This window comes from Mirounga angustirostris, unplaced genomic scaffold, assembly GCF_029215605.1.
Source record: "Mirounga angustirostris isolate CCGP_5_RB_7025 unplaced genomic scaffold, mMirAng1.0.hap1 SCAF_7, whole genome shotgun sequence".
Classification (NCBI taxonomy): Eukaryota; Metazoa; Chordata; class Mammalia; order Carnivora; family Phocidae; genus Mirounga; species Mirounga angustirostris.
Window position 1 is genome coordinate 55,110,753 of NW_026991715.1, and position 25,399 is coordinate 55,136,151.

Here is a 25,399-nt window from a genome sequence, read left to right on the forward strand (position 1 = left end):
GCTGCATTTTAGAATTGACTTGGAAACTTCATAAAAAATCCAAAGCTGAGGTTGAGAATCACTGTAAAGTTCAAGGCGATAGCAGAGGACCTTTAACTTGCTGAGAAAGGAGTAGGTTTATTTTGATTTTGTGATTTAAACTGATTAATATTAATGCTGCTTTGTTTTCAGTACATGCTACAGAGGACGCAAGATCAAGATGAAAATGTGGCTTTAGAAGCCTGTGAATTCTGGCTCACTTTGGCTGAGCAACCCATATGCAAAGATGTACTCGTAAGGCATCTTCCTAAGTAAGTGTTCCTTCTTTTGAATGCTACCTTGTTCCTAAATTTAACAATGATTCCTCATTTTTACATTTTTATGTTGCATTCTGCTATCAGGGATGAAGTTCTAAAGAAGTCAGACTTAGTTTTACTTAGCATAACCATAGGTTGTAACTAAAGAGATTTTTCAGGAAGGGGGCACCTGGGTGGCTCAGATGGTTGCGTCTGCCTTCGGCTCAGGTCACAATCCCAGGGTCCTGGGATCAAGTGCCGCATCGGGCTCCCTGCTAGGCGGGGAGCCTGCTTCTCCCTCTGCCTCTGCCTCTCTCTCTCTCTCTCTCTGGCTCTCATGAATAAATAAATAAGTAAAAACATTTAAAAAATAAAAAGATTTTTCAGGAAGCAATTGTTTTTTGGGACTTTTTTTTATTACAGATGGTTTATTCTAAACCATAATCTTAATTTTGGATAATTCATGGCATGGTTCTTTTTTTTTTTTAATCATTTCAGTTTGACTCTAGACTCTGATGGGGTTTTTTCTCCCCAAAACCTGATTTTCCAGTAGTTGTGATGCTATTTAATTTTTGGTTAGCGTATTACTAAGCTTATTTTTAATTCAATGAATGCTGTTTTATCAGGTTATTTCTTTCCAATTTTATTGAGATATAATTGACCTGAAACATTGTATTGGTTTTAGGTGTACGACATGATTTGATTACATGTATTAAAATCATTTACTTTTAGAAGAAGTAATGCTTAACCTTTTTTTGAAAATAAAGTAATACAGCCTCATGAAAGAACATTAAGATGTGGAAATTTTCAGGGGCACCCGGGTGGCTCAGTTGATTAGGCGTCTGCCTTTGGCTCAGGTCATGATCCTGGGACCCTGGAATTGAGCTGTGTCAGCCTCCCTGCTCATCAGGGAGTCCGCTTCTCCCTCTCCTGCCCCTCCCCCCATTCATGCTCACTCGCATTCTCTCTCTCAAATCTTTTTGGGGGCGCCTGGGTGGCACAGGTAATCATCTGCCTTCGGCTCAGGTCATGATTGCAGGGTCCTGGGATCGAGCCTGCATTGGGCTCTTTGCTCATCGAGGAGTCTGCTTCTCCCTCTCCCTGTCCGGGACAGCTCTTGTTCTTTCTCAAATAAATAAAAATAAAATCTTTTTTAAAAAAATTTCTTTTTTTATTGGGGCACCTTCCCTGGCTCAGTTGGTAGAACATGCTACTCTTGATCTAAGGATCATGAGTTCAAGCCCCATGTGGGCGTAGAGCTTGACTTTTAAAAAGAAAGGGGAAAAAATTCTCTTTTTTCATTGGCTACATGAGGCTTTCGGAGAAAGCTCCTTTACAATTAGACCTAAAAATAATGATCTGCCGTACAAGATTGGAATTCATCAGAGACATGCCATGTTGCTATGTGGTCACAGTTAATCCCCATATCTCACTTGCCAGCTTCATTTTCTTACCCATCTTTATCAGTCCCTTATTTCCTGCACATCTTTTCTTTCTTTCTTTGGCACAGACATCAATGATCCACAAATCAACTCTACTGACCATAAACGTCCAGCTACCCTGCATCTCCCCTGCTTTGGACTAATAAACTCTCTTTGCTTCTTGTCTTAACGCTGTTGGGAAAAGTTCCACCACCAGGAGGATTGATGGCTATAGAAATCCATGGTTTTCAGTGTCAAGTGGACCCTTCATGCTGCTAGTTTTTCTTGTTCCAGATCATCTTTTATCTTCCATTCACTAGAGCAACTATTCAAACCTTTATTGCTCTTCTGAATTCTCTTCTTTCATTCTGAGCACTTTTGCTTTATAGGGAAAATAAGTGACCCTTCATCTTGCCCCAAAACTTAAAGATAGATTTTCATATGAGTTGTCTTTTACCTAACCAGTGTTTCAGTTGATGGTCTTGGATAGCATAATTTTTTTCTTCAGGCACCTCACTCCATCAAATAGCTATATTCTCTCTGAACTTTCTCTTCTTTCTCCGTAACTTTATAATTTTTTCCATCTTAGAATAGACAGGGCTCACTGTCTTTACTTCTTTACTTCACCTTATATTAACTGCAGTATTTTATAGCCTGCCATCTGTCCTCACTATTTCCCCCAAATTACTGACAGAGATGATAAATGATTTAATTGTTGGTGATTGAAATGGATCTGACTCTGCTGCAAAATGCATGTAGCTTATAAAATAGAGTGTTATTTATAGTTGTGTGTTATATTAGCTATAATGTTAAATTACTATTAATCTGTATTTTAGAATTTAGAAGGACTTTCAACGTGGAAGTGTGGCTGTCCCACATTTTTTATATTTATTTAGGGAATTTTAAATCCCACTCCTTTTCCCTATTTACTATTCCTTTAGTTAACAAGTGTTTACAAACTTATCTCATTGATGGTAGAGTTGTACTCAAAATTGGTTTTGCACGTATTTATTTAATTGACATTAAAGGCTTTAACTCTTTGAAGTAAGGCCTCTACAAAGGCCTAACACATGAGCGTAGAGATGAGAGTTTCTTATATCTGGTGTGGGGAAAGAAAATTATTTTTGGAGTCAGGCCAAACTGGTTTTGAATTCTGACTCTCCCATTACTTAAAATTAATGACCTTCTGGAAATAATGTAACCTCTCTGAGCCTCAGTTGACTCATCTGTAAAATGAAGATCATAATATCTTTCTCACTAGATTATAAGGAAAGTGCTTATTAATAAACCCACAGCTGGTAGTCATGAATATGAATTTCTTTTGGCTGTTCACATTTCCCAAGCCACTCAGAACAATTAAAGGTAGAATTCAGAAGCAGAGAACTGTGGACTTTTTTTTTTTTTTTAAGATTTTATTCATTTATTTTGAGAGAGAAAGAGAACGTGCCAACAGTGGGGCGGGGAGGTGGGGGGCATCGGTGCAGAGAGAAAGAATCCCAAGCAGACTCTGGGTTGAGTGCTGAGCCTGGAGGTCTAGGTGGGGCTTGATCTGCTGACCCTGAGATCATGACCTGAGCCTAATTCAAGAGTTGGACACTCAACTGACTGAGCCACCCAGGTCCCCCTATAACTGGACTTATTTAAATGTTTCTCAAGTTTTCTCAAACCTTTTATCCTCAGTAGACTTCTAAGTATATGATGGGCCAGTGAGAAAGGAAATCTTCAAAAGTTAAGAAACTGGTCAAAGCTTAAAATTCTCATAGCTACAAAAGGAACTAAAGTTAGTATTTTGACCTTTTATGTGTTTTGGTAAATTTTTTTTCCCAACTTTTCCACAATACCTGGGATTCCATGTTTATAGACATCTTGGTTCTGTTTTAATGATTACCTTAATGCTTCAGATTAGATATGATATCCTCATTTAAGTATTTTCTTATTGGAAATGTAAGTTCTTAATTTCTTAAGAAATTAAAATTAAAATTTCCTAACTTCTTTATTGAAGGCTGTAATAACCTTATCGGTAGGGCTCTTTCTTTATTTCTTTTGAATAAATTACTTTAGACTTAATATATATTTAAACACCATCGTCTCTTTTATTAAAAGGAGTACAAATATTGAATGTAGGCTAACTGTAAAAATGTCACACTATTTAGAAATAAAGGAAATGATTAATTTTATCCCTTTTTAGCCTATTCAGTTCTCTCTCTTCAAAAATACCAGTTTCTTTTGTATATACTTCCTAGATAGTCTGTTTATACAAGTAATTACATGGGTCATCTCATTATTTTAACTCCACTGGAACCACGTTAAATGTGTTTTACACGTTTTTGTTTCATTTTTAACTTTACTGTAATTTATTTTTAACCCAGCCCTAAGTGACAGACATTCAGATTGTTTGCAGTTTTGTTACTTCATCAAGAAACCTCAATCTTTAAGAATGGGAATGTTTCTTAGGATGTTCAGGATAAATTCTTACGGGAGAAATTACTAAATTTTTTGTTACTAGTCTTATTTCTAACCACTATTGACAGTCTACCTTATTTTTACTAAGATTCCATCCGGTAGATCCCATGCTTGAGTATGTAAGAGGCCTGGGATATGTATTAGGAATACTCATCATTTGAGAAGGGCAGACATCACAGAATATGCTCCAAGACCAGATTAGCAGTGGTGGTCTCTTTGGTATTTCTAGTATACTTAAGGTCATTAAGACTTCTTAATAATTCTTATGAGATTTTTAGATCTTTGTTTCATGAATTTATTTCTTTATAGATTGATTCCTGTATTAGTGAATGGCATGAAGTACTCAGATATAGATATTATCCTACTTAAGGTAAGGAAACTGTTTTCTGATTAATAGGCATGGTTGTTTTTTATTGACTTTAGAGAATCTTTGAATCTGACTAATAGCATATTTATTTAAAATAGACCCTGTGTAAGTATGTTTCTTCTTATATATTATATGCTACAGAGTTCAAAGATAGAAGCTAACAATGAATTTGGGTGCTAATGTACTCTAACTTCATTGGAACCAGATGGTGACACTGGTAGAGTTAGCATAAATTTCCTGTTGATTCAAGTTATTTGTAGTTTATTTTAAAATATATTAAATATGGTCTGAATTTTATTCAGATACTCTGGATTATTCCAGCTGATGGGAGACAGTGTAATGCAGTTAAAAGGGCCTGAACCTAACATGCGTTATATGATAGTTTTTTCTCTCCTCAACAAAGAATTATTTTCTGCAGAGGGGAGTGGTGTGGGGGTAATAAAGAGGTGTGGGGGTTACTTCAAAACCATGTACATGGCATCATCTCTCAATATTCTGATTCTTTTACTCATGTACATAATAGCTTATATTTGAATATCATCAAAATTTTTCTTTAAAAAAAAAAAAAGGGTGATGTTGAAGAAGATGAAACAATTCCTGATAGTGAACAGGATATAAGGCCACGTTTTCATCGATCAAGGACAGTGGCTCAGCAGCATGATGAAGATGGAATTGAAGAGGAAGATGATGACGACGATGAAATTGATGATGATGATACAATTTCTGACTGGAATCTAAGTAAGTCAAAAAGAAAAGTTGCTTTGGTAGCAACTTTATTGAGAACTAGTTCATACATTGTACAATGCCCTCATGAAAGAGTACAATTCAGTGGTTTTTCATACATTCACAAAGTTATGCAACCATCACCACAGTAAATTTTGGAACACTTTCATCACTCCAAGAAGAAACCCTGTTCTTACTAGCAGTCACTCCCCATTTTCTTCCAGTCCCCCAGCCCAAAACCCCTACCAATCTCTATTCTGTCTCTGGATTTGCCTATTCTGGATGTTGCCTATAAATGGAATCATACGATATGTGGTCCTTCATGACTGTTCTTTCACTTAGCATGTTTTCAGTGTTTGTACATGGTCTAGAATGTGTCAATACTTCATTTCTTTATAATGTGGAAAAATAATCCATTATATGGATATACATACCGCATGTTATTTATCCATTCATCAGTTGATGGACGTTTTGTTTCTCCCTTTTAGCTGTTGTAATGATGCTGTGAACATTTATGTAAAGTTTGTGTGTGGACATATGTTTCACTTCTTTTGCAAGTACAGGAGTGGGATTACTGGTCATGTGATAACTCTTCGTGTAACCTTTTGAGGAACTACTAAGCTGTTTTCCAAAGTGGCCCCACCATTTACTTTCTTACCAGCATTGTCTTTAGGGTCCCAGTTTCTCCATATGCTTGCCAACTTTTGTTATCCTTTTTATTATAACCATCGTAGTAGATGTGATTATCTTATTGTGGTTTTGGCTTGCGTTTTCCTGGTGGACCTGTTCTTACCTAATTATATCTAATGTTCATTCTATTTCTTAAAGACTTCTTACCTCAAACTGTCATTTCTCAAAAGGCCATACGTTTTATTTGACATTATGAAATAGGACCATTGGCCACAAGCTTTTCCTGTTTTCTTAACATAAACTTACTTTTCATGATAATTTGCGTGTGTTAGTTAATCATCAAGTATCAATGTAAAATAGGATAAATTGCTTTGTCATACTCAAACTTACAAAAGAAGTGTTGTAAAATCTCTTGTTAGTTTTTAGCCTTGGCTGCAAATCCCTATCATCTGTTGAACTGGCATTCTGGGCTACAGTCTAGTGAAATGAGGGACCCGAGACCTGTGTTTTGTTCTTGTTGGTGTGCTGGTTTTTAAAGCTTCACTGCTCTAGTTCAGGGTTTCTCAACCTCGGCACTGTTGACATTTTGCCACATAATTCTTTGTTGTGGTGGCTGTCATGTACATTGTAGGATGTTGAGCAGCGCCCCTGACTACTCAGTAGATACCAGCAGCACCCCACCACACACACAGTTGTGACAACCAACAGTGTCTCCAGAAATTGCCCGTTGTCCCCTGGGAAACAAAATTGCCCCTAGTTAAGAACCACTGCTGCAGTTCAGAGTGTTGAGATTTCTAGTAACTGATGAACCAGTTAAAGACATGAATCATTAGCCCAGACTATGTAATTCACTTGGTTAAATAATGTTAATTCCTCTTGCCCGTTTAGTTTCCTATAACAGTTCCTTTAGAGTGTCCAGTATGCCCAGTACTAGGACAAAGACTTGGCATGTGCATATCCCATTTAATCTTTACAACAGCCTTAGGTTGGTAAGGAAACTGCAAAAAGAGAAACTAACCCGAGGTTGGCTAATTAACATGGCTAGTACTGACGGCACACTTCATTTTGGAACCCAAATCTCCCACAATAAGAGAACCTAAGGTCTTCACTGCTATCAGATTGCAGTAGCCCCTATTATCCGCAGGGGCATATGTTCTAAGACACACCCCTCCCCAGTGGGTGCCTGAAATCACAGATAGTACCAAACCCTGTATGTACTGTTTTTTTCTAACACATACATACCTACGATAAAGCTTAATGTATAAATTAGGTACCACAGATATTAACAACATTAATGATAAAGTAGAGCAATTATAACAATATACCATAATAAACATTATGTGATGTGGTCTCTTAGAATTTCTTACTGTGCTGCATTCACCCTTCTTGTGATGATATGGGATGATAAAATGTCTACATGATGAGATGGGAGGGTGATTGAACTAGGCATTATGATACAGTGTTAGGCTACTGTTAACCTTCTGGTGATACATCAGAAGGAGGAGCATCTGCTTTCAGACTGCACTTAACCGAAGGTAACCAAAACCATGGAAAGCAAAACTGATGCAGTGGGGGGCTACTATACCTCATAGTATATCCCTACTTTTAGGCTGGAGGCAAGATTATAATATAGGTGGGGCGCCTGGGTGGCTCAGTCGTTGAGCATCTGCCTTTGGCTCAGGTCATGATCCCAGGGTCCTGGGATCGAGCCCCGCATCGGGCTCCCCGCTCGGCGGGAAGCCTGCTTCTCCCTCTCCCACTCCCCCTGCTTGTGTTACCTCTCTCGCTGTGTCTCTCTCTGTCAAATAAATAAAATCTTAAAAAAAAAAAAAAAAAGATTATAATATAGGTAACTTTATAAAAGCAATAATGTACATTGAATTGGGGGAGGGAACTACTTCTCTTAACATCCCACCCATTTTTATATCCTTCCAGAAGTTTTTCTATTCACATGCAGAAAAAGAGTGTGTGTGTGGTGTGTGTGTATATATATATATTTTTTTTTTTTTTTTTTTTGAGAAGAGGCTGACTTCCCAGCAGTGAAATGAGATTAAATGTATTCTGTTGGTTCTTTTCCATTTATCATATAACTAACTCATTCTGTATCAGTACATAAAGATTCTTTGTCTTTCATGGTAGTATAGTACTCATTTATATGGATCTACCATACGGTATAAATAAGACCCTTACAGATGAGTAAGGTGTTACTTCTAGCCAATTGAACGGCCTTTTTTTCAAAAAGTATTTTAATATTGTTTAATGATTTGTATTCAACTGTTTAGTATGCCTAATCCCATTGGGAAAAATTTTTATAATTATATCTTTGTTTAAAATTTTTGTTTTCTTAATTATTACATTAAATGAAATCTGAATTGATACATAGTTCCATGGCTAATAGTTCCTTTATCTGGAAGGAATGTTTTCTGGCCTATTTAATGCTTCATGTGCTGGTGACTTGGTGAGATGTATTTGCCTGACCTCCTGCTGAGTCATTACGTACTTGATTCTGAATGATCTATCACTAAGAATGTTAAGTAGAAATACTAAGTGTACACATTTTACTGCAGGTTTGTTAGAAGTGGGCATCATATCGTAGAAGCATTAAATTGAGTGGAACAGTGTTTTGATTTTTCTGTATAGACAAAAGAATCCTGGTGTGACCGTCATGTACACAATAGAGTATCTTCATAATTAGTTTGCTAATTCTTGGTCATAAACTATTTCTTGTTGATAGAAACAGACTGCCTCCTATTTAATTGAATTCTTTGAAACTCTAGATATATGAATGAAGTGTTGTACATATAACAGATATGATAATAGGGTTATGATAATAGAGTTTAATGTAATATTTTTGAATTAAATATTTCTTCAGGAAAATGTTCTGCTGCTGCCCTAGATGTTCTTGCAAATGTGTATCGTGATGAGCTTTTGCCACACATTTTGCCCCTTTTGAAAGAATTACTTTTTCATCATGAATGGGTTGTTAAAGAATCCGGCATCTTGGTTTTAGGAGCAATTGCTGAAGGTAAGTCTAGGTCAAAACTGAACTGTGAAGTCCTTAATAGGCCCTAATGCAGATGGACCACTTTAAGGAATGTTATTCTAATAAGCATTGTTACTCAGTCTGGAATTCATACACTTTTTTGCTTTTGTGTTGCTCATGTGGAATAGATGACACTATGATCTATGTTAACCTTAAAAAAGATGTTCAAATTCAAAAGCCGTCTTAGCGAAATCAGAGAGGGAGACAAACCATAAGTCCTATGACTCTTAATCATAGGAAACAAACAGGGTTGCTGGAAGGGAGAGGGGGGTTGGGGGATGGGGTAACTGGATGATGGACATTAAGGAAGGCATGTGATAAAATGAGCACCAGTATTATATAAGACTGATGAATCACTGACCTCCACCTCTGAAACTAATAATATGTTATATGTTAATTAATTGAATTTAAATTTTAAAAAAATAAAAGGAATGAACTAGGAAAAAAGCATTAGCAAGTGATATGAACAGATAACTGACAAAAATGGAAAGACAAATAGCCCTTAAACACATGAAAAGATGCTCAACCTCACAGTAAAAGAATGCAATTAAAAAAAAAAAAAAAAGCCGTCCTAGGATAAGTTTTTACCTTGAACCAGTTAACTATTATTAAACAGCCATAGGCTTATTTCTAACCCCACCAAGATATTTTACAAATGCTTCTGTTACAATAAAAGGAACAGAATGAGAAGACTGATGTCAGAAGCATCCCAATTGCCAGAAAAATAATTTTCTCCATTGGTAAGTGCAAGAAACATGGTAGGAACCTCATCAACCCCCATAAAGGTTACTGTGTCTTGGAGATAGGCCTCTATTTACAAGAAACTGAAGTATTTTGTAGGCACTTCTGAAAGCCGTAATTTGTGTAGCAGAAGTAAAATAAGCTTTCCTAACCCTACCAGAAGACCTAGGAGCAAGTAGCTTTCATTTCTTTTTTTAAATTTTGGAGCAGATTATTAGGGAATATTTATTGCAGTGGAGATGATCTCAGTGTTTTTTCTATTTTTTTGATCTGAATATTTTTCATGGCTGCATGTATCAGTTTAGTATTCAACTGAAATAATTTTAACTGAATTTTAGCACTTTCTGAGAGATCTGTTACTTTTTTTTTCTAGGTTGTATGCAAGGCATGATTCCATACCTGCCTGAGCTCATTCCTCACCTTATTCAGTGCCTCTCTGATAAAAAGGCTCTTGTGCGTTCCATAACATGCTGGACTCTTAGCCGCTATGCACACTGGGTAGTCAGCCAGCCCCCCGATACGTACCTGAAGCCATTAATGACAGAATTGCTAAAGCGAATCCTGGACAGCAACAAGAGAGTACAAGAAGCTGCCTGCAGGTGGGACAAATCCATAACGTTTATTGTGGGGAAAGGGAGTGGGTATTTCAGTGAGAAAATAACTTTTAGCTTTGTGGTGGAATGTTGGTATTAAACCATTAATGGAGCTTTTATTACCTGTAGTTTTTATCTGATGATTCTGTAAATCAAAATGTGAGTCAACTAGGTGTCAGTCTTTGCTGTTCCTTCAACTCATTTTTTTTCTCTGTGGCTATGATAACAGTAGAGTTCTCTTTCATCCTAATTCTCGCAGACATCTGGAGGGGTGATAGTGGGGGTCTTGCTCTTGAAGGAATAACAAAGTTTGAGCAGATTCACATCATTAGTTTAAAGGTCAGCTACCACAACTCCATAGAAAGTCCCACAGTGACTTACCATTTTTCACTTAGTGAATCCACTCCAGTAGCTGCTCTGTCATTTGGGTTTGGGGCTGTCTGTGTTTTTATATCAGATCAGCAGTTAGTTTCATTACTATAAATATTCCAGTTTTCTGGAACAAACCTTTGTGTTCTAAAAAGGCCTTACACATTTATAGCTCTTAACTTTTTAATTAGAATTGTTTTACTCTTGACTTTGTTAGTAAGAAATAGCTGTTGAAAAAGAGGAAAATAAATTTAAGTGGAGTTGTACTTTACCAGATGGGAAGCAAAAATACCTGAAAGCATTCTGATTGAAAGAACGTTGAACCAAAGGGGCTTTGGAATTACTAGCACTACATTTTTTTTTTTAAATGAGGGGCGGATACAGATTATGTTTGGTTTCCTGCAGATTTTTTTTTAACTCTCTACTAGTCATTAGGCATATATTAAATGCTGTGTTTACAGTCCCTGCCATCTTTAAACTTAGAGGCTAGTATAGAATACTAAACAACTAACTGTATAATCATAATTCATGGCAAGTGCTGTAAAGGATATACATACATAGTTCACAATTTAAGACTGGGCTTTCACTAATAAATGGCCTAATGTTTTAGGAAATTGCTGTGAGTGGGTAGAATAGAAAATAATACAGACCTTAATTTTAGAAACGAAGAGCCAGGTACACCTTGGAGTCCAAACAAGTTTAGGCCTAAATTGAAGTAACTACTCAGACTCTGGAGTGTTTGCCTTTTGTGTATATTTGTCTTAGTAGGTAAGCCACACATAAGGCAAATCTGTAGTAACAAACACACTGTGCATTCTAATGTATGGTGTAGAACTTTAGACCAACATTTGTAAGCTTTATTGATTAAAAATTGACAAAAATAATCCATGTATTTAAAATGTACAGCGTGATGACTTGATAAACATATGCATTATGGAACAGTTAGCAAGATCAAGATAATTAAGACATCCATCACCTCACATAGTTGACTTAAGTAAGTCTTTTTGTGTGGTGAGAATAGTTAAGGTCTACACTCAGCAACTTGCAAGTATACTACACTGCATTATTAATTATAGTCACCATGCTGTACTTTAGATCTTCAGAATTTATTCTTACAACTGAAAATTTGTATCCTTTGACCACCTCCATCATCCCATTTCCCCCTCCGGCTAAGAGAAACATTTCGGAGGTCATGACACTATGCTAAATTTGTTGAATGACTGAATATAAGAACCAACAACAGTTTTAGATTTTACTACTGTAGTGAAGCAAATGCCCGTAGGTGACAGCCTCTTTGAAAGAAATAGGGAAGAAATAATAAAAATAAGCCTCTGGTATGGTGAGGTAAGGAGATAGGCATATAAAGTGTAAATAGATGTTCTATAGACTTATTTTCCTATCTCTGTCATAAACTACAGCAGTAATAATCTCTCTCTCTCTCTTTTTTTTTTTTTTTTTTTTAACTGTAGTGCCTTTGCTACCTTAGAAGAGGAGGCTTGTACGGAACTTGTTCCTTACCTTGCTTATATACTTGATACCTTGGTCTTCGCGTTTAGTAAATACCAGCATAAGAACCTGCTCATTCTTTATGATGCCATAGGAACTTTAGCAGATTCAGTAGGACATCATTTAAACAAACCAGTGAGTATCTGTGATTAATTATTAAGAAAAGAATATGTACCATATTTATAATCAAAAGGTTAACATATATTTAGAAATGAAATTGGGGAGATGTGAACACTTAGTGTGGGCTACTTTAATAATACAGATCTTAAGAAGTCAGCAAGTATATTTACTTAGATAGTATTAAAAGTAAATAAGTTCTTGGTGTGGAAATCCTATCAGCATATCACATGAATGCACCAACACTTTTGAGAAAAGGGATGATAAAGGTCTTACATGTGGGTTTCAGCTTTTACTTAATTCCAAGTATTTATCTACCACTTCATAAATATTAAAGCTTTAGAGTACCACATTTAGACATCTTTGTTTTCTGACTGGAACTTAGAAGTATGGGGAATATACACTAAGATAAGACAGTTAGAAATTGGGATAATAATTAGTTAGAAATGCTAAATAGTGATATGGCCAAGGATCCAAACTCTGTTTTTAGTAGAATTAAAAAGAGGATGGTGGAATTGGCTTTGTTTAAATAGGATTTAAATAATAGAATTTCAGGCTGAAAATTCCCAGCAGAGGAATAGAGTACACGTTTATAATTGCTATATGAAAAGTCTTTAAAAAATTGTGTATAGAAGTTATACCTAAAATTTGGTGCAGGACGCTTTGTTTGTGGGTTTGCTTCGATGTTGGTTGGTTTTGTTTTGTGTGCAGGGGTTGGAGAATGTTTTTCTGAATGTGTTAGACCCTTCGGAATCTGTGCCCCTTGTTTACATGATTACTATTGTTTATTTAGTATTTATGGATTCTAAAGTTTAAATAAAGACACTTAAATGATTGTGACTCTTATGCAAATGCCTCTGTAAGTTTACCTGTAATTTATAACATAGTATACAGCAAGGACCATACTACATGTTATAAGCTCCAGGACTGAAAAAATTCAGAGTAAAACTTACACAAATTATCCCTGATTATGATCAAATAATTTTTGGGTAGTGGTATATTTGTATACATTTTATTTGAAAAAGGATATAAGATACTTAAAAATAGAACAAGGTTATATAAAAGTGGAAAATAAAAATTTTAAAGGTGCTAAGTAGAGCAGACTGAGTCTTAAAATGCATTCAGTAATGATTTTACACAATTACTCTAAACAGATTTTAATTTTCATAGACCCAAAATGGACTTGTTTACATATGATAGTGGAGCTTTATGTGTTTTTCACAAATAGGAATATATTCAGATGCTAATGCCTCCGCTGATCCAGAAATGGAACATGTTAAAGGATGAAGATAAAGATCTCTTCCCTTTACTTGAGGTATGTTAAGCTGGGTAACCTTTAGTTAATCTAATAGTGTGTTTCATCAAAAACACGTGTAAATATAAAATGTGGGGATATGTGAGAAGTAAAATGTTAATAGATGTACATTTTGAACCATTTCTGTCAAAAATGCTGAATAAGTGTGTAACTGCCCTTATTTAATTATGGTACATCCATACTAAGAAATACTGTTAAATAGAAAAACCATAATGGATGTGTTAAGTTGGTTTGTTTTTGTTTTGTTTCATTTTGTTTTTCTTAAGGTCGTCCAAGGATTATATTACATGTTTTCTCACCTGCTCTGCTTCAGTGATAATCTGTTATCTTGGAGATCTTTCCATATCCGCATATATATGTCCTGTATTTAATTGCATTTTTTTATATAGATACATATAGCTATGCCATGACAATATAGTTCAAATTATTTTATGTTATATAGCTATATATATATATATACACACACACACATAAATACACACACACACAACTATTTAATGTGTTCTATACCTATTGTATATACAGACATATAGTCAAATGTGAAGTAGCGTTGAGTCTTGATGCTGGTAAGGGAGGGACTTTGTTTCATACCCTTTCTGTCCAGGTTGAGGTTTGATAGTTGATGTTATTCAAATAACTGAACATGCAATCAAATATGATAAATGAATTGATACTGGTAAAGCCATTTTAATCCTTGTCATTCTTGTTTCCCCTGTCATTTCAGGGGTCATCACTTCTGCCATAGTTTGTCCCTAGCCAGAGAAGTAAAAACTTCCATGCCTAAGCAATGGCTGATTCTGGGCCCAACAAAACGAGAAAAATCATTAATTTACTTTAAGGCAGGGGCTCAGAATATGCCCATTAAAAGTCCACCCATATCGGGCGCCTGGGTGGCTCAGTTGGTTGAGCGACTGCCTTTGGCTCAGGTCATGATCCTGGAGTCCCGGGATCGAGTCCCACATCAGGCTCCCTGCTCAGCAGGGTGTCTGCTTCTTCCTCTGACCCTCTTCCCTCTCATGCTCTCTGTCTTTCATTCTCTCTCTCGAAAATAAATAAAATCTTTAAAAAAAAAAAAAAGTCCACCCATATCGTTGAGCAGGATGAGAGGATAAACAGATATCTCTTATATTTGATGAAAAAATAAGCATACATAATAGTTAACCTGGTTCTCTAACGATAATGTTCATTACAGAAACTTTTTTGAGGAAACCTCCCTTTACCAGCAGCAAACTTAACAGCAATGAGTGGCATCCAAAAAGGAGAGGTCTGAAAAGATAACCTACTATTGTAGAATAGTAGAGCGGGCTCATAAATGACCAGAAACTTACTGAGTATGCTCTTAAGCATTTATCATAATTTTAAGTATATCCAGAAATTTACATTTGTACTTTATTTTTTCTAGTGCCTATCTTCAGTTGCCACAGCCCTGCAGTCTGGTTTCCTTCCATACTGTGAACCTGTGTACCAGCGTTGTGTAAACCTAGTACAGAAGACTCTTGCACAAGCCATGGTATTTTTAAACAATACTTATATCCACCGTCCCTGGCATCATAAACATTTTTCTAAGGGTAGACATAATGTATACAAATTTTTTAATCTAATTGATTCAGACTGTTTTTTAAAACTTTTGGTCTAATTTCAGCTGAACAATGCTCAACCAGATCAATATGAGGCTCCTGATAAAGATTTTATGATAGTGGCTCTTGATTTACTCAGTGGCCTGGCTGAAGGACTTGGAGGCAACATTGAACAGCTAGTAGCCCGAAGTAACATTCTAACACTAATGTATCAATGCATGCAGGTGAGACTTGTTAAATTAAAACGTATCAAGACCTGATTCTCTGTGTCACATTGGGGTTAATTTCTTCTTATTCCTTGTAGGATAAAATGCCAGAAGTTCGACAGAGTTCCTTCGCCCTGTTAGGTGACCTGACGAAAGCTTGCTTTCAGCATGTTAAGCCTTGTATAGGTATGAATATTTCCTACTGCTATGATGTGCTTAACATTAGTTTTACATCAGTTATATTTCTGTATTACTAAACTGCAATGTCATGGAATCCCAACATTTATAAATGTACTAGTTAAAGCTGCTCTGAGTGAAGCAGGTAGGATGGGAACACCCTTGCTTCCTTGAATTCATAATCACTTGAACAGCTCATTAGGCTGCAGTCGTATGACTGGAGAAAAGCTGGAAAAGTATTACTTTAGTGTGAAGGACATGCCACCTGCAAAACCTTGGTACAATATGCTAGTTTACTGGTAATTTTGAGTAGACGCCTTCTTGGGGGGGTTAGAGGTACCCACAAGTAGTAATAGTCTTTCTCATAAACCAGTGTACTTTTTCAGATATCATAGGAAACTTTTCAAACAATTTACTTTGAAAGTAAATAATTTGTTTTTGTTTTAATATTATAGCATTTGTCTTTAGCCTTTTGTGACGATAATAAGGGATTCCTTGAATAACGTAAACTGAATTGCTTTCAAAATCATGGATTAAATGGGTTTTTGGTTTTCTTTGATTTCTATATCCCAGTGTTTTGGATGCTAGTTTCTTATGATACATGATTTAGTGGACCATGGTTTAAAGCATGGACCTGAAATGGTTTTTTCATTTGATACAGCTGTACTTTGCGGGTTTTTTTGGCTTTTTGCCCCCCAGTTTTATTGAGATATGATTGACATAGCATTGTTTAAGTTTTGGGTATATGACATAATTTGATATAGGTTTATATTGCAAAATCACAGTAAGTTTAGTTAACATCCATCACCTCATATACTTAAAAGATTTTTTTTCTTACTAAGAGAACTTTTAAGACCTCTCTTAGCACTTCCAAATATACAGTACAGTATTGTTAACTGTAGTCATCATGTCATACAGTGCATCCCCAAGACTGACTTATAATTGGAAGTTGGTACCCTTTGGCCAACCCCACCCAATTCCCAGTTGTGCTTTTGAGTAACAACTGTATTTCTGAACTTTGAATAATAACATTAATTATGCTATATTAAACCCTCAAGTTTAAGCCTAACTACTTTAAGTGAAAGTGTAATGAATTCTTACTTTATGGAAAGCTTTTTCTACCAATACTTACCACCTGATGTAGTTTTTATGAATTTAAACTTGTATGAAGGATTTTCTTTCTTTTTTTTTTAAGACTTTATAAACCATGTATATCTTCTTCAGGAGGTACACTGTGTCTAGTTATCGTTTTGTTTGTTTTTTTATGTTATCGACCGTGATGATTATTTTCTAGATCAGGGTTTTTCAACCAGGGGCAATTTTAACACCTTCAACCCCAAACATTTGGTAGTGTCTGGAGACATTTTATTTAACCCTGGGGGTATGTTACTCGTACCTAGTAGGTAGAGGCAAAGAACGTTGCTAAACATTAAACGAATGATACAGTACCCTTCATGCGCCCCAACCTCCCCGCAATGGCAGAATGATCTGGACCAAATTATTAGTATTGCTGAGATTTAGAAACCCTGGCTTAAATCTCCTCTAACTTGGAGCGCCTGGGTGGCTCATTCGGTAAAGCATCTGCCTTCAGCTCAGGTCGTTATCTCAGGGTCCTATGATCCAGCCCCGCATCGGGCTCTCTGTTCAGCGGCCAGTCTGCTTCTCCCTCTCCCTCTGTGATCTCTCTCGTTTTCACACTCTCTTAGTCTTTTAAAAAAATAAATAAATCTAACTTATTGGGGATTTAAAAAGATGCTACTCTAATTCTTGATTTAACAGTGAGAATATATACAGAGAGACGTTTCTCATACCAGTGTATTATTACCGTGAGGTACAAACCGTATAGGGGAGGCAGGATAATTACTTGATTCTTTCTCTTTGTTTACCAGTTTTCAAAATAATGAATTGATTCCCAGCATCTTCCACAGGTATCTATATTGTGTTTCGGAGTTCAGTTTTTGTTTGTGTTTGGTTCTTTTTTGAGTGTCAGTATGAATTCATGATGCTCAAATTGTCCTACCACTGGCAGTGGGAGCTTAATCAAACTGGCTCCTTAGTCCTTCCTGGTATGACAAAATAGTCCAGGCTTGTTTTGTACATTTCCTGCCTTTAGCCTGCAATGAGACATTTCTCTGAGAGCCCTCATTCCTTTTAAGTGGAAAATGATATTTAGAGACCATAATCTGAGCACTAAGGTCAAAGTTACTTTAAAAGCCAAAATCATTGATTTTTTAAAAAAAATTGTGTGTGTGAAAAACTAGCTTTGAAGAAAGTTGTATCATGTTTTCCTCATTTTTAATTTGAATTTTTTCCGTCTGATGATGAGCAATTACTCTGACCAACTCTTTTAAAATAGATACCTAAAATAGACCAAAACTTATGTTTCCTGGTCTACTTCATAGAAAGTTCAGTGGCCAAATAATGCCTTTTTCACTTTATATATTATCAAACCTTTTAAAAATTGCTATTTCTTGCCTAGATTTCAGTTTCCACCTAGTAGATTTCCTTTAAAGCACAATACACTGCTGTTGAAAAGTTTACTACATAGTTGTTAAAAAATTTTTTTTCTAGCTGATTTCATGCCTATACTGGGAACCAACCTAAATCCAGAGTTCATTTCAGTCTGCAATAATGCCACATGGGCAATTGGAGAAATCTCCATTCAAATGGGTAAGACCTTTCTCCCCTTTAAAAGCACTGTAAATTTTTAGATGTCTTAGTATTTTTGTAATTGCTTTTTCTCTTTAACTTAAGTGGGTTTTATACATATATATTTATTATTAATTTATTATTAACCTATGTCACAGTTAATAAAGGGAGCAAGGTATTTTATGTTGATATTTTAACATTAAAATTTTTCTCTTTTGTTTTCTCTTTTGGGGGTGATTTAGGTATAGAGATGCAGCCTTATATTCCTATGGTGTTGCACCAGCTTGTAGAAATCATTAACAGACCCAACACACCAAAGACGTTGTTAGAGAATACAGGTACCATATGACTGAACTGTTAATGGTGAAGAGAAAACTATTTGCCTTTTAAAGTTAAGATGCGTAGAGAAACCAAAGCAAAGCTAGCTTTAGAAACCCAGCTTATTAACAGCTGTTTGAGATTTCAGTAATGATATGTACTGTTTTAACTGTATTGCATAACCAATTTTCAGAGACTTTAAAAAACACTTCTCCCCTATTCTGTGTTTTAATACTCCCTCAAATGGACCCTAGCTAAAATAACTATTGAACAATATGAATTTTAATTTTATATTAATTCAGAGAGTAACTGGCAGCTGGGAAGTAATTTTTTTTTTAATCTATAAAACTGTGGCCAAAAATAGACATCAGTGTAGGGGCTAATTGGTTAACAATGGCATGTGTATTTTGTATTTCATTGTATATTTTCCTTCAAATTGAGAACTTAGGCAGTACCTTGTAGGGTTTTTATTCAGGAGGCTTGTTTCTCTTTTGCATTTATAGAGAGCATGTTGATATTAAAGAGTACCTTCCATACTATAGAACACATTTCAGGTTGATTTCTTTCCACCCTCCCTGATTTTTGTTAATAATGATAAAAGATGTGAATTTTGTTTTCAATCAGGCACATCCTTTTCTTTATATAACTAAGATAATTCCAGTAAATATATTCATAGTCAGTGAGGGTTTTACCAAAATATTGGACAAAGATTAAAATAAGGTCTTCTAAATAAGAAAACTTTGTTTTCAAAGACATTTTAATTTTATATTTTTTAATTATAGAAAGTGTATTTTTAATGTGATTAAAGTTGATATGTTTATTGGTATGGAAGGAAATCTTTGAATTAAGAAACAGTTATATAGCTGTTTGGCTGTATGGGTACTGTTTATATCATAAAGTGAATTAGATTTTCTTGCTGAAAAGTACAAAAAAATCTATGTATGGTTATGAAGTCTTGTCAGGTTTTTATCTCTTTAGAATGCAGTACCTATACATGACATTCAGATTTGGAACACTTGCCATTATAAAATTACTGTTGAACCTAAAGAAATTTCCTATTTATTTTTAAATGTGAATGCATAACTGCAGATAAATGTTGAATGTAATGTATATTAAAGTTTCTTGTGGGATATCAGCTTGTGAATTTGTTAGACAGTTCCTTTAACAAATTGGCTTTATAAGTTTATATGCTAAGTATGATTCTAATCTAAACCAAAAAGTAGTTGATAATGCCCATCAAGTTGACAGATTCAATTGATATGATTGAAAAAACACTTGTGATTCACTGGAGTAATCTTATCACAAGGGGCTGCAAAAAATGTTTCCATTATTCCTTATCCAAAAGGGGCGGGTGGATGTTAATTACAAAAATAAAACCGTTGTCAATGGCTAATGTCTGTAGATTTTAGCAACTTAATTACCGTTTTCTTAATATTTCATAAAGCCAATTCCTTAGTGTATGCAGTTATTTGCTCTTTTTCCAATTAGTATATCCTACACTGAACTTTTTCAATGGACCATCATCTGCTTTATCGCATGTTTCATTGGATTGTTCATACTTGCCTGTTTAATGAGAATGTTGCATAGTTTGTGTCTTTTGAACATAGGTTTTCTTTCTCTTGCTTCATATGAATCTGCTGGATTTTAGTATTATCTGTGTAGTTTGCTTCAAGTAATCCTTAAACATTTTTCTTTACCCCCCCCCACCCTTTTTTTATGAAAGGTTAACCTGTAAGTTTTTGAGAGAACACCATTAAAGCACCTTATGGTTTGTTTTCTGTTTGTATTTTTTTTCCCGTTGTGTATAAATGTATTTATATGTATGTACCTTTGAATTGCAGAATGCAGTTCTGAGTTGCAACTTCTTTTAGCTCTTCGTAAGTTTAAGGACTTCCTGAATGAATTTTGATGGTGAATATGTTTGAGTAATTCCCACTTCGAAATTTTTAAGTAAAATATTAGCATGTGATCAGTATAATGTTTTATCTAGTTTGTGCTATGCCTTTTATATAGCAAAGACAGATTATTTGTTCCTTTCGTCCACATTTCACATCATTACAGTGGACTGTAAATTTCCTTCCTGTCAAATATGGTTTGTGAAATTAGTGGGCTGTTATCCAAGTTGTTACCATTATCATCACCATCAGAGGTTAATTGGAATGGAATTTGACACAGCACAGCAATTTTCTAATTCATTCATTGGTTGCATACTGCAACACCTAAAATTTGATGGTTGATTTTGATATCAGGCAACAAATGGTCCACTAGAAATGTTAACAAACAAAACTACCTAAATTGCGATTAAATTCCTAGTTGATTTTGGAAGATTGGAAATCACTTATTTAAAAAGACATAGAGAAGTAATTTTAACTGTTTTAACTTCTGAGAACTGTGTTTGAGTAAACAATTCAGAAATGTAATCATTCACATTTACTAATATTTCTTGGGGGAAAAACATAGATTTCATTATTAAATTCTGAAATTTCAACTGGCTTTGAATGGAGAATCTCTAAATCCATGCATTTAATCGCTCATCTTTTTATTAACAGAACATCTTATTTGATTGAGCGAGAAAAGCAATTCATTATGGTTTTTGGTGTTCTCTCAACCTTTAAAGTTTTTTTAATTCCTTTTGTTTTCCTTTTTCCAAGAGTATGCCATATATGTTGCTGCCCCTTATTTTAGGGGGTGGTAATAAACAGCACTGGTGAAATCTTATGTTTATTATCATACACAAATTCTGTTGGTTTCTGTTTCTGAGTTATTTGTTGTTTTTTCTTTATTTTTTCTCCTTCCCCCTCATTTGCTCATGTCTTGGTTGGCGTTTGGTGGTGTATAACCGTGATTGCGTTACCTTAGCAATAACAATTGGTCGTCTTGGTTACGTTTGTCCTCAAGAGGTGGCCCCCATGCTACAGCAGTTTATAAGACCCTGGTGTGTATTATTCAATCTTTTTTTTTTAATTCATTTTTCTTCACTCTTTCTTTCTCTTTCTATCTCACTTTTAGATATATTTTCAGTTGGTTACAAAAATCACAATCCTTAATCATTGCCAACCATGTGACTAATCTTGTCCTAGCAGGTTTGTGAGGTTTTTCAGTAGCATCGTCATGTATATTTATTTTATGTTGTGGCTAACGACTAATTGATGCATGGGATAAGATTGTCACATGCTTGCTGTGTTAAAAAGCTTGACTATACATGAAAAGCATTTAAATATCCACCAGTAAAATAAAGATGCATGCAAATTCTATAAATTTAGGTTTTTGCATTGTTTCTTTTTTAGAATTAATTTGAAAACTTGGATTGCATTAAGAAATACATGTTTAAATTACGTTATGTATAAAAACTTTATTTGCTTGTTAATGTTAAAGTTAAACATCTACACCATAAGTTGTGTAATAATAGTTTATATTGTGGCAGTAAATCCTATGTTCTGCTTCTTTCAATTGATAATCTTTCAATTCAAGTCATTTTTAGTAGTGTTTAATGGAATACAAGTCATAATGCAGTTATAAAAATTCATAATTTACTTTTGGCTCAACCTCATTAATAGTTTAAATGGGAGATTAAAATCAACTGTCCATTTTATAGATGCAATCTATTAATAAGAAAATGTGAATTTCAAGGCTTCCACTATATTGCGATTAGATGGGCCAAACATGCAGGAAGAATGAGAAAGCTTATTATGAAAATTCTTTGAATCTAAACATTATCTATACTGTGGTGCTTATTCCATTAAATACTGTCCATTAGTATTGTGATTAAACCTGCTTTTTACTTAAATGCTAATCTCAGTTCTATAATTTAATAGGTGCACCTCTCTGAGAAACATAAGGGACAATGAGGAAAAGGATTCAGCATTTCGTGGGATTTGTACCATGATCAGTGTGAATCCCAGTGGAGTAATCCAAGTAAGATGTCACAAAGATTTTTCAATTTTTAATGTTCTGAATAATGAAACTTTAAAGGGTGAATTATTTTAACACTTTAATTATGAAAGTATCACATATATTGCATATTTTTTGAAAGATAATAAAAAATTATCTTTAAAAAGTTGTATACTTCTTAATATTTTGAAATGATAATACTTGTTTATGACTCCCTAAATCTTTTTTTGTCATGAAGTAAATAGTACATTAGGATATTGAAGTTATATTCTTGCCTTATATTAAGCCAGAGCATCTTTCATCCACATTCACTCTGTACATGCCTCCTTTCATTGAGTATCAGTTTGTTGAATTTCCAGATAGCTACACTTAAGAGAGTGACCCAAGTAGTAGGTTACTTTCTCTTATTCAGAATTAAACTTAGAAATTCAGTAGTGGGGGCACGTGGGTGGCTCAGTCGTTAAGCGTCTGCCTTCTGCTCAGGTCATAATCTCAGGGTCCTGGGATTGAGCCCCACATCGGGCTCCCTGCTCAGCGGGAAGCCTGCTTCTCCCTCTCCTACTCCCCCTGCTTGTGTTCCCTCTCTGGCTGTGTCTCTGTCAAACAAATAAAATCTTAAAAAAAAAATTTTTTCCAGTATTCAGAATACTGAATTAACCAATGAAACTGCTTTAACTTGGAAAGTTTAGGATTTATTTCTGTTTGTTTCCTGTCTTTGTTTAGATAGTATCTGGACATTTTTAGCATTTAAAAAAATTATTTGGCAAAAGTATCATATATGAGTCTGATAACCTCTGGATCCAAGTGTCAAATTGCAAGACACACAAAACAGAGGAACATGTTGATTGACCTCGTGTGTATGAACTCAACAAAATGCAGGCGGTGGAACTCTAGGTTAAGTATCCCAGGTTGCTCAGCAGATGAATTGTAAGGAAAAGAAAGTATGGGAGGTATTTTCAAGAAAATAGCCTTTCGTTTCCAGGAGATACATGCTTTGAACATCTTTTAATTAATACTCTTTGATACCTCCTGTCTTGTGTTAATGATTGTGTTGTTTGTTAATTTGTTCAGAAATATTATTAATTACCAGCTATAAAACTCAAATTAATGTTGTGATAGGCATTGAAAACTTACAAATTAGAAATGGAAAAAATCTTTTGACTAATTTCACATTTGTAAAACAATAGCTTAGTATGAAAACAAGCCGGTACTATCTTTGGAAATAGTTCCTAGTTGCAAAATAAATTCCTGGAATTAAGTTTCTAGTTTTTTTCAATGCTTAAGAAGTTTGTGTCATCTTAAATGTGTTTTAGAGTTATCTGATACAATGTATATTATATTAAGAAGAAGCATTTTCCCATCAGAATTTTATTGTTTTGTTTGTTTTTGAATTAACGTTTAAGACTCTGAAAGTAAGTAACACACATATATATGTGGTCATTAAATCACTACCAACTTAAGGGTTGGTAGAAATCTCTGCTTTTTACATATTTTATTTGGATGTGGTTAAAAGAATACCTTATGTTTTATTTATGTTTAAATTTTTAATCACAAATTGTAGATGTGTATATTTAAATTTTTAACATCAGACTTTGATATTGGAAGACAAGGAATCGATTTGAATAAACCATGAACCTCAGGCATTTGGAATTTTATTTGCTTAAATATGTGTTTTATGCACATCATTCAGTAAATTTTTAAATTAAGAAAGTTCACTGACAGTAAAATTTTAAATAGTTGACATATCAGAACATAAGCGATATCTTAAATGCTCTGTATTGAACTGCTGTTTCAGTATGATAGTCAAGACTGAAAAATATTTAAATGAAACATTTAAAGTATATACCTTTTGTCACCTTGTTCTTGTAGTGAGAATAACCCAGTTTTTTCTAGTAATTGAGCATTGGATTTTTTTTGTTCTTTTTTGTTTGCAATGGGTTGGGTTGAGTTAGGTATTAATTATACCTAAACTACATAATTAGTTTTTCCTTCTAGCTTTTGGTCATTTTAAGTTTCAGTCTGAAACTGAAAAATTTAAATCAGGCTTATTTGACATATACTTAGCTTTAAATTATTTCTAGGCCAGTCAGAACTGTGAGATTATTGAATTTATGTATTTCTTTATTTCAGCAAATGAAGGTTTTTAAAATTGGTGCTCATTTGGTACTTTCATTCCATTGTTGGTGCTAAATATTTACTAGACTGGGGCTCTGTGATGTAAAAAATACAAAAGCACATTCCAATATAAACAATGAGTAGAGGTTCCTTGATGGTGAAATAATAGGGACAGCCATTATTTTATAATTCCTTATCATAGTTGATTTTTAAAAAAAAGGTTATAGCTTTATAATAGAGCTTGAAGTCGGAATTGTGATGCCACCAGCTTTGCTTTTCTTTTTCAACATTCCTCTGGCTATTCGGGGTCTTTTCTGGTTCCATACAAATTTTAGGATTATTTGTTCCATTTCTTTGAAAAAAGTGGATGGTATTTTGATAGGGATTGCATTAAAATGTGTAGATTGCTCTAGGTAGCATTGACATCTTCACAATAAGTCAGTCGAGAAAGACATGTATCATATGATCTCACTGATATGAGGAATTCTTAATCTCAGGAAACAAACTGAGGGTTGCTGGAGTGGGGGGTGGGGTGGGAGGGATGGGGTGACCGGGTGATAGACACTGGGGAGGGTATGTGCTATGGTGAGCACTGTGAATTGTGTAAGATTGATGAATCACAGACCTGTACCTCTGAAACAAATAATACATTTTATGTTAAAAAGAAGATAGTAGGAAGGGAAAAATGAAGGGGGGGGGAATCGGAGGGGGAGACGAACCATGAGAGACTATGGACTCTGAGAAACAAACTGAGGGTTCTAGAGGGGACGGGGTTGGGGGGATGTGTTAGCCTAGTGATGGGTATTAAAGAGGGCACGTATTGAACAGAGCACTGGGTGTTAAACGCAAACAGTGAATCATGGAACACTACATCAAAAGCTAATGATGTAATGTATGGTGATT

General features: G+C 34.9%; 1 protein-coding gene across 2 annotated transcripts in view; it reads left to right on the forward strand.

Annotated features, from left to right (window-relative positions):
* The window catches only part of TNPO1 (transportin 1), a 97,176-nt gene that overhangs the window by 62,283 nt on the left and 9,494 nt on the right, over window positions 1–25,399 (forward strand). For both annotated transcript variants that reach the window (XM_045896309.3, XM_045896315.3), the window contains exons 9-22: window positions 172–290; window positions 4,469–4,529; window positions 5,096–5,264; window positions 8,752–8,904; window positions 10,037–10,262; window positions 12,095–12,266; window positions 13,477–13,563; window positions 14,966–15,073; window positions 15,206–15,364; window positions 15,445–15,532; window positions 18,095–18,193; window positions 18,415–18,510; window positions 21,350–21,425; window positions 22,306–22,405. In XM_045896309.3, coding sequence (XP_045752265.1) covers window positions 172–290; window positions 4,469–4,529; window positions 5,096–5,264; window positions 8,752–8,904; window positions 10,037–10,262; window positions 12,095–12,266; window positions 13,477–13,563; window positions 14,966–15,073; window positions 15,206–15,364; window positions 15,445–15,532; window positions 18,095–18,193; window positions 18,415–18,510; window positions 21,350–21,425; window positions 22,306–22,405 — 1,713 coding nt within the window. The remainder of the gene's footprint in view (window positions 1–171; window positions 291–4,468; window positions 4,530–5,095; window positions 5,265–8,751; window positions 8,905–10,036; window positions 10,263–12,094; window positions 12,267–13,476; window positions 13,564–14,965; window positions 15,074–15,205; window positions 15,365–15,444; window positions 15,533–18,094; window positions 18,194–18,414; window positions 18,511–21,349; window positions 21,426–22,305; window positions 22,406–25,399) is intronic.